The 8,701-nt window shown below is 47.2% G+C and overlaps 1 protein-coding gene across 2 annotated transcripts; it reads left to right on the forward strand.

Annotated features, from left to right (window-relative positions):
- Positions 1 to 889: 889 nt before the first annotated feature.
- Positions 890 to 7,566, forward strand: C16H1orf53 (chromosome 16 C1orf53 homolog). Of its 2 annotated transcripts, none has more exons than XM_024976906.2 (3): positions 890 to 1,158; positions 6,042 to 6,143; positions 7,423 to 7,566. In XM_024976906.2, the coding sequence occupies exons 1-3, from the start codon at positions 901 to 903 to the stop codon at positions 7,492 to 7,494; spliced, it is 432 nt and encodes a 143-aa protein (XP_024832674.1). In that variant the 5' UTR covers positions 890 to 900; the 3' UTR covers positions 7,495 to 7,566. The 2 variants fall into 2 exon arrangements, with proteins under 2 accessions (XP_024832674.1, XP_059731823.1); XM_059875840.1 differs by lacking the exon at positions 7,423 to 7,566 and adding an exon at positions 3,647 to 3,729 and having other exon boundaries at positions 6,042 to 6,133.
- The last annotated feature ends 1,135 nt before the right edge of the window (positions 7,567 to 8,701 follow it).

The following is an 8,701-nucleotide window of genomic DNA, read 5'->3' on the forward strand; positions in this document are numbered from 1 at the left end:
AGTTCTTCAAAAAGTAAAGAACACTTACAAAACAGTTTACTCTTCAAGCCTGAAACACAGGCTGAGGGGAGGAGGCAGGAGTACTGTTAATTCTAACACCTGACATTACCTCCTGAGATGTGTGCTAATTTTCTCAGTCAGTTTTTTGGGGAGAAGCGGGATAACTTTCATCTTTCAGACAGGAAATATAATCTTAAGTTTCGGTTTTGCAAATTACTTAGCAACCTGAAACCGCCGCCTCTTCCTGCTTTTGGTCCTCAGGTTAGTCTGGGTCAGAGAGCCAGGCGCGCGAGGGCTCCCCTCCCAGCACACAGCACCTGCAAATACTCAAGCCTTTCCTGGATGAGCCCAAGCTCATAAATGAACCTGGGCCACTCGGATCACTTTCTGGCACTTTATCAGTTGTAGCGATTATGCGGAAAAGATCCCAAGGCCAGTTTGACAGGAGAAAAAGAATGTCCACGTGTCCTGTCAGAAGACCAATGGGAAACTTGGAGCGGAGGTCCTGAGGCTGGAGAAGGCACGATCTCCGGTCCCCGCGTCCTGCGGGAGTCTTCTCAGCCGCCCGAATCCACCTCATCTCCGGGCAGGGCCGCAGGGCCGGCGGACGGCCCGCGGTCCGGTCCTCAGGGCGCGGGCGGGGTCCGCAGGGGTCAAGCTCGGGGTCGGGAAGGGTGAGGAGGTCCCTCAGTCTGCGGTCAGGGGTGCGGGCCGGGGTCCAGAACCGGAGGGCGGGCTCCGGAGGCTCGAGGCCGGGGTGGGAAGGGGAGTCGGGGCCCTTCCCCGAGGGCCGAGGCGCGGGGTTGGCGGCTGGGTCCGACAGCCCGAGCTCCGCCAGGCCCCGCGCGCGCAGCCCGGCCCACCCCCCGCCCCCGCGCCCCGCCTCCTCAGGAGGCGGCCATGGCGGCCTGGCGGGTCCCGGCGTCCGCGCTCAGGAGGACGCAGCCCGCCGCCGCGCCGCCAGAGCGGCCGCCCCGTGACGGAACAGCGTTCCGACGGCGCCGCGGCGTCCCCCTCTGCTCCGTTGCGCGGGAAGACGGCGGTGGCCCCGGGCCTGACTCGCGGGGCGGGCCGGAGGAAGCGACCAAGCGCCCGGCGAGCCAAGAGTTAACGGCGGCGGAGCGGAGGATCGCGGAGCTACACGCGGCTGCTTGCGCAGTGAGGCCCCGCCCCGCCCGCGGCCCCCGACCCGCCTTGCCCCGCCCCGCCCGCGGCCCCCACCGGAGGGCCGTGCGCTTGCGCGGTGAGGCCCCGCCTCCCGAGACGCCTAAGCCCCGCCCCTCCCGGGACTCCGTCCAGGGGCCTTGAGCCCGCGCCGCGAGGCCCCGCCCCCCGGGCGTCCCGTCCCGCCCCGCCGCCCGGGGTGTCTGTGCGCATGCGCGTCCCCGCACCAGGTGGCTAGAGGCCGGCATAGGCGTGTTTCTGGCCTCTGGTCCCGCGGTTGGGTCCCGTTCTGAACTTTTCTCCTGAAAACTAGCCACAGTTCCCTATTCTCAGCGAAGAATTAACATGTATCTATCTTGAGTATGGGGTTTCCCTGATGGCTCAGTATGAGTGCAGCTCCCTTCTAATCTGTGTCCGAACTAAACTCCATGGGGTCCATCATCACGCTGTGTGTGTGTGTGTGTATGTGTGTTGGAGGGGTGTGAAGCATTGATGTAGGAGGTAGAGGATATGAGAAGTCACAGGAAAATATGTGTGTTTTTATCCGCAGTATCAGTTTAACACCAATGATTTCAAAGATGAACTTTTTTTAAAATTTAATTTTTGCTACCATCCTTTCGTCCTTTGCACCTCTCAGAGCACAGTTACATAAGGAAACTATAATCAGGAGTCTACATTCTTCGTAATCTTGAGCTGCTTCGTAATCTTGAGCTGTTTTCTCTGGTTCGGGGTTTGGCAACACTAAAATCAAAAGTTGTCTCCTCCCATCATGCTTTCTAATATCTTAGACTACATAAGTTGAGAGTCCCTTGGACTGCAAGGAGATCCAACCAGTCCATTCTGAAGGAGATCAGCCCTGGGATTTCTTTGGAAGGAATGATGTGTAAAGCTGAAACTCCAGTACTTTGGCCACCTCATGTGAAGAGTTGATTCATTGGAAAAGACTCTGATGCTGGGAGGGATTGGGGACAGGAGAAGAAGGGACGACAGAGAATGAATAGCTGGATGGCATCACTGACTCGATGGACGTGAGTCTCAGTGAACTCCGGGAGTTGGTGATGGACGGGGAGGCCCGGCACGCTGTGATTCATGGGGTCGAAAAGAGTCGGACACGACTGAGCGACTGATCTGATCTGATCTGATTTATATTTGCATCATCTTTAAAGAGCAAGTGAGTTCTATGATAAAGATACAAAAAGGGATATGAAAGCAGCCTGTGATACACTGCAGGTGATCAGTCCTTCACGGTCTGATGTTAACCAGGTCTGAGCTGGAGCCAAGAGAGCAGAGAAGGAAAACTTGCAGGTTGCCTGAAGTGGACTTTTTTGCTGGCAGTTAGTAGGCTCTGAGATCCACTCCCTGATTCATTCCAGTGTTGAAACTTCTGCACAGAGACTCTTTAGGAAATGACTGGCAGCTTTTATTGTTCTTGTTTATACTCTTTTTAAAATAACATGTGTAATTTGTTCCCATACTTCACCATATGGGCTTCCCTGGTGGCTCAAGATGGTAAACAATCCGCCTGCCGTGCGGGAGACCTGGGTTCTATCCCTGGGTCAGGAAGAACCCCTGCAGGAGGGCATGGCAACCCATTCCAGTATTCTTGCCTGAAGAACCCCATGGACAAAGGAGCCTGGTGGGCTATAATCCATGGGGCCGCAAAAAGTCAGACACGACCGAGCAACTAAGCACATTTCACCATATAAATGTGTAAATAGAAGCAAAAAGTGTCATTCTCTATAGAGCAAACACCAGTGGCCTGGAAAGATGGGCTCCATCAGCCTGGGAAAGAAACATTTTCTAACTCAGGAAATCCATCAGTGTCAGCATTGCGGGTTAAATGACTGTCCCAGAGCCTATAAGTAAAGCTGATAACAAGCTTGTTATTCTTATTCAACAAATCAGAGCCCCCTGCCCCGGTCCTTCTCCCACACCTGCAGGCAGGCAGCTCTCTTACCTTTGCTGATCTGCCTCCCTGGACATCTCGCTCTCGGTCAGCATTCCTGCCCCACCTTTGTCTGTTGCCACCATTACCTAAGGCTCATTCACTAAGGATAAATTCAGTTTGTGCAGGCAGCCAACGAGCTCAGAGTTTCCCCATCAACAGGGAAAGCAAGAGAGCTGCCCATACCCAGAAGCAGTCTGTAAAGCTCCCAGGCTCCAGGCAATTTGCTCTCAGAAGACCCCCAGCTATGAAAAGCAGAGAGATGTCTGCAGACAGAATTACCAGTGTTTTTTCGCTTTTCTTCCAAGTCTTCCAACACTGACTTTGTATTAATAAAGAAGTGAGGTCTTGACAGTGGGTGTTTAGTGCCTCTGGTCTCATGTAATCTGCTTCTGTGACCCCAAAGGATTTTGGAGGCCCCTTAGACTGGGCCTTGGGACTCCATTGTGGGATTTCTGCTGCCCTTGTTGCCTTGAAGGAGGCCTAGACTTGAACTCTAATTGTTCTTTTGCTCCACACTTTATTCATGAGCTATAGCTGATTAAAAGCCGAACTAGAACAAAATATCCAGCCATTAAGGAAGACACTCCGAAGAAGCAGTTTGTGGCACACACGAAAATGTAAGTCAGAAGACATTTCAGTGTCACATGTAATTTAATGGAAAGGCTCTATGCAAGAGTGGTGCACTTACTGCATGGTAAAAGGGTTACAGAAAAAGTCCAGGAGAAAGTTTTTCCCCTTCAAAATCCCAAGGCTAGTTAAAAAGAATGAAATAGTGCCGTTTGCAGCAACATGGACGGACCAAGAAATTGTCATACTGACTGAAGTAAGTCAGACAGAGAAGGAGAAATATAGTTTGAAAGTGAAAGTGGGGCTTCCCTGGTAGCTCGGCTGGTAAAGAATCGACCCGCAGTGTAGGAGATCTGGGTTTGATCCCTGGGTTGGGATGATCCCCTGGAGAAGGGAATGGCTACCAATTCCAGTATTCTGGCCTGGAGAATTCCATGGACTATATAGTCCATGGGGTGACAAATGGACATGACACCCCTTTTATGTGGAATCTAAAAAGAAATGATACAAATGAACTTATTTACAAGACAGAAACAGACCCACAGACTTAGAGAATGAGTCTATGGTTGCCAAAGGGAACAGATAGCTGGGGAGTCTGGGATCAACATGGCCACACTGCTGTGTCTAAAACAGATAACCATCCAGGACCTACCGTACAGCACAGAGAACCCTTCTCAGTGTTATGTGGCAGCCTGGATGGGAGGAGAGTTTGGGGGAGATCAGATACACGTGGGCTTCCCGGGTGGTGCTAGTGGTAAAGGACCCACCTACCAATGCAGGAGACAGAAGAGACGTGGGTTCAGTTCCTGGGCTGGGAAGATCCCCTGGAGGAGGGATGGTAACCCACTCCAGTATTTTTGCCTGGAGAGTCCCATGGATAGAGGATCCTACTCGGTTGTAAAGAGTAGGACATGACTGAGAATGCGTGCATCAGTTCAGTTCAGTTCAGTCGCTCAGTTGCGTCCAACTCTTTCCGACCCCATGAATCGCAGCACGCCAGGCCTCCCTGTCCATCACCAACTCCTGGAGTTCACTCAAACTCACATCCATCAAGTCAGTGATGCCATGCAGCCATCTCATCCTCTGTCGTCCCCTTCTCCTCCTGCCCTCAATCCCTCCCAGCATCAGAGTCTTTTCCAATGAGTCAGCTCTTCTCATGAGGTGGCCAAAGTGCTGGAGTTTCAGCTTTAGCATCATTCCTTCCAAAGAACACCCAGGGCTGATCTTTGTATGTATGGCTGAGCCCCTTTGCTGTCCACCTGAAACTATTACAACGTTGTTTTTCTGTTTTTAAGTATTTATTTGTTTGGCTGTGCTGGGTCTTGCAGCAGACAGGATCTTTTGGTGTAGAATTTGAATTCTTATTTGCATGAAGTGGGATCTAGCTTCCTGACCAGGGATCAAACCCAGGCCCCCTGCAATGGGAGCTCGGAGTCCCAGCCACTGGACCATCAAGGAAGTGCCCCTATCACAACATTGTTAATCAGTTGTGAAAGTGAAAGTCACTCAGTCGAGTCTGGCTCTTTTATACTCCACTGCAAAATTAAAAGTTAAAAAATAAATCTCAAGGATAAATAATGTCAGCCACATAGTCCACATCCATAAAAGAGGTTGCATCGTTTACTTTGTCTTCACACATGTTCCTGGGACAGCTTTTTAAAACCATGATTGAATAAGTAGAGGATGCATCCTTGACATCTGAAGGGCTGTAGTAAAAGCTGCTTTTGATCAAACTCATGAAGCAGTGAGTGTTAATATGCTAAAACAATACTTTCATTTTGCTTAAAAACGGTAATAAAAACACTCCAAAAAAAGAAAACAGTGCAAAGTGTGCAGGGGAGTAGACATCATGAAGGTAAGGAAAAGTGTTCAATAATAGCGAAGGCCGCACTTTTTCTAGAAGGACCGTTGGTTTTGATTAGCACCTTTTCTGTAAGTTTAAATCATTATCCGCATATTTTAAGCACTGAAATTGCAACTGCGACTTCTGAGTGAAAGTTCATTTTCAGCCTCTTAAGCTCTTAAAGTCATTAAATCACCTGTTATTAAACTTGTTACCTAGAAACTGAATGAAAAATACCTGCGCGGTGGCTGCATCGTTATTGGGTATAGAGGCGTTCTTGTTTTTCCATCAACTTCTCGTTTTTCTCAAACTATATTTTCTCCTCATGTCACATAAAGTTGGACTGTGTATAATGTCGGAATGCATGCGGGCCTTAATTGCAAGTGCCACGAAAATTGCTGGGAAGAAGTTTAATATTGTTTGAAGAAAAATGTTGCAGTATTTTATGGGTAGGAATTATGGTGAGGAGATACGATGAATTTTGAGATGAATGAATTGTTTGATTTCATTACTCTTCAGGCTGGCCAGCTAAACTACGTGGACCCAGCTACCGGCTACGTGGTGTTCACCCAGCTGGCCCACTTGCAGAGAGGCCAGTGCTGCGGCTCAGCCTGTAGACACGTGAGTACCAGCTCCGATCGCAGTACAGCAGCAGCTTTCGGTGCTTCTGTGAGTTCATAAATACCTATTATTTGAAAACAAGTCAAATAAAAATGCTAAATAGACCTGTGGTGCACTTTCACAAGCTTCCCTAGTCTAGGACAGTGAAAGTCCTAAGGATCAACAGAGGACCTTTAAAGTTAATGGAATTTTGTAACATTTCACCGTGAGCATCGGTTCCTTGAAATGCCGTGATGGGAAATTCATGGGAGTTCTTTTATTGTGAGGAAACTTTTCACGAGGTTTCAAATAAGCTGTGTTCACTAGGCGAGTTCAAAAACAGCAGGAAAAGAAATCCAGAATATTGCAGACTAGATCCCAGGAAGCATTTATTTTTCATTTTTAGCTGAATCAATAGATACTTGCCCAACATTGGCAGGTAGGTTTTTGTTAAAGGTAATGATTTTCCTTCTCCCTTGCTCCCTTTCTTTCTTCCTTCCCTCCTCCTCCTCTTCTTCCTTCTGAATTATTATTATTATTACTTCCCCTCCCTTCCTCCTTCTCTCCTGCCTCCTGTTCTTTCTGTAGCTATTTTCTACTCTGTCTTTAAAATAACCATGAAACTCACCACCCCACACTTATGCTGTACATTTCCTAAAACGCATATTTCAGCGACCCTAAATCCCTGTGCTCACCGATTAAGATGTGCTAAATATGTAACCCTTCCCCATTTTGAGCAAAAAATAAATGTGAATGGGTCCTTCGCTGTACCCTTTTTTAGAGTAGGTCCCTTTCACAGGAAGGGAAATTGTTAGGCAGTTAAGATTATAAACAGATAACCTCTGCTTATAGACCACTTTGAATGTTTGGGGGGAAGAAGTTGTCATTTGCTTTAACTGACCCACTTTATATCAAGGAACCAACACTAAAATCCTTGTATTAGCCAGTATTGATAAATTAAGCCTTCACTTTTATGGATGTTCCTACCTGTGCCATTAGCTGTTTCTAATCAAATGCCTAAGAGCTTTGCCTGAATTGAGGACTTGGAGGATGTTTTTTAAGGGTGAGTTTTTGATGGTAAAATTCTTCAAGTTGGAAGGATGCATTTAGGAAGTGATTCTTGGACCCTAATTAAGACCATTTGCCAGACGTTGCCACCATCCTCCTCTGAGTCTGTAGGCCGTAGATCAAATAATCTATAGAACATTATCAGCAGTCTCTCTTTTTCACCATGAGATATGCATTTTTCCAAGATGACTGTTAAATAATTCAACAATAACTTGTTTTCTTTTTTTTGCAGTGTCCATATGGTCAAATCAATGTTAAAGATCCATCCAAAAAGAAGCAGTTCAATTCATATTTTTATGTGTGACAACAATTTTATCTCTGTTCTCCATCTAATTGAGCCTTATTAAAAATAAATAAATAAAATTTTAATCCAGAATGGCTTTCTGGGCTATTAGTACTTAAGCACGGGATTCATCTTAAAGAACATCTTAAAAGAACATCAACAAAATGAAAAAGTTAGCAAATATTTGTGTTTCTGAAGTGGCACATTGATAGTTATTTTGCTTTCTTTTTGCTTCATTATCAGACAATGTTGAAAAAAGAAAATAATGACTCTTCCATTAAATAAATACCAGCAATCAGGTCACATCAGTAGCTCTTGATTTTTTTTTCTTTTTTTATAGCCCCACTTCTACTGTTTTTCTTGTCAGTGCTAGCAACCCAGGGAGGTTGCTAGCAGATAGAAGAGTCTGACTCCATCCTTCCTTTCATTTACATCTTGAGTGATGAGGAGGTTGATGTAACACTGCATTGGGCAGCATATGAGTGCCCAATAAGTGCTATTCCGCAGCAAGAAGCACGCTCATGTTCCATCTGTTCCCCTAATAAAAACTTTAAATCATTCCGATTTGGGGATCAGGCCACTGAAGACGCCTCGCCTGAACCATTCTTTTTCCTCTCTCCCACATTTTACCCCTCTACCTCTGATGGCGCTCTGCAGGCTGATCTGTCTTAGGGTGTTTATTAGCTTTATTAGCCCATTTCATTCCACTTCTGTGAAGACCCTGGACTTCAGCCTCCAACCCGGCTTCTGGGACCCCCCGGGACCACCCTCTCCATACCTCTCTGCTTCCCTGGGCAGGGGAAGCTAATGGGTGAGATGGCAGGCTGGCTTTACCTAGAGCTGACCCTCAGCTTTTACTCCCAGCAGAATCTGAAAGGTTCTCCAACATCTCCGAGGTCTACCTTAATCTCTGCCTGTGGCCCCAATGAAGGTTTTTTCCCCCAAAGATTTCTACAAATCTTAAGCAACAAAAATGTCTGATACCTTCTCCCATATTCGATTCAAAACAAAAGCCCTTCTAAACTTTAAAAGGAATGGAAAAAAAAAAACCAACAAACACCATTCTCTAATATGACATGACTTCCAGTATTCATTTTATGTCAAATATTAAATTGTTTCCCAAAACTTTGGCAGTTTTGGTGCCCCTGTGTTTCTGATGCTCTAACTGAGGTGCCCTGAACAACCCTGTCCCATGGGCCTGGTGGGGTCTTAGCATCCTCCTTGGGTG

Source organism: Bos taurus, chromosome 16, assembly GCF_002263795.3.
Source record: "Bos taurus isolate L1 Dominette 01449 registration number 42190680 breed Hereford chromosome 16, ARS-UCD2.0, whole genome shotgun sequence".
Lineage (NCBI taxonomy): Eukaryota > Metazoa > Chordata > Mammalia > Artiodactyla > Bovidae > Bos > Bos taurus.

Bases quoted from the DNA above. Each gene is read 5' to 3' on its own strand.
- C16H1orf53 (XM_024976906.2), top strand. From the start codon at position 901: ATGGCGGCCTGGCGGGTCCCGGCGTCCGCGCTCAGGAGGACGCAGCCC. The intron at 1,159-6,041 runs GTGAGGCCCCGC...ATTACTCTTCAG, and splicing joins TACACGCGGCTGCTTGCGCA to GCTGGCCAGCTAAACTACGT. The intron at 6,144-7,422 runs GTGAGTACCAGC...TTTTTTTTGCAG, and splicing joins GCGGCTCAGCCTGTAGACAC to TGTCCATATGGTCAAATCAA.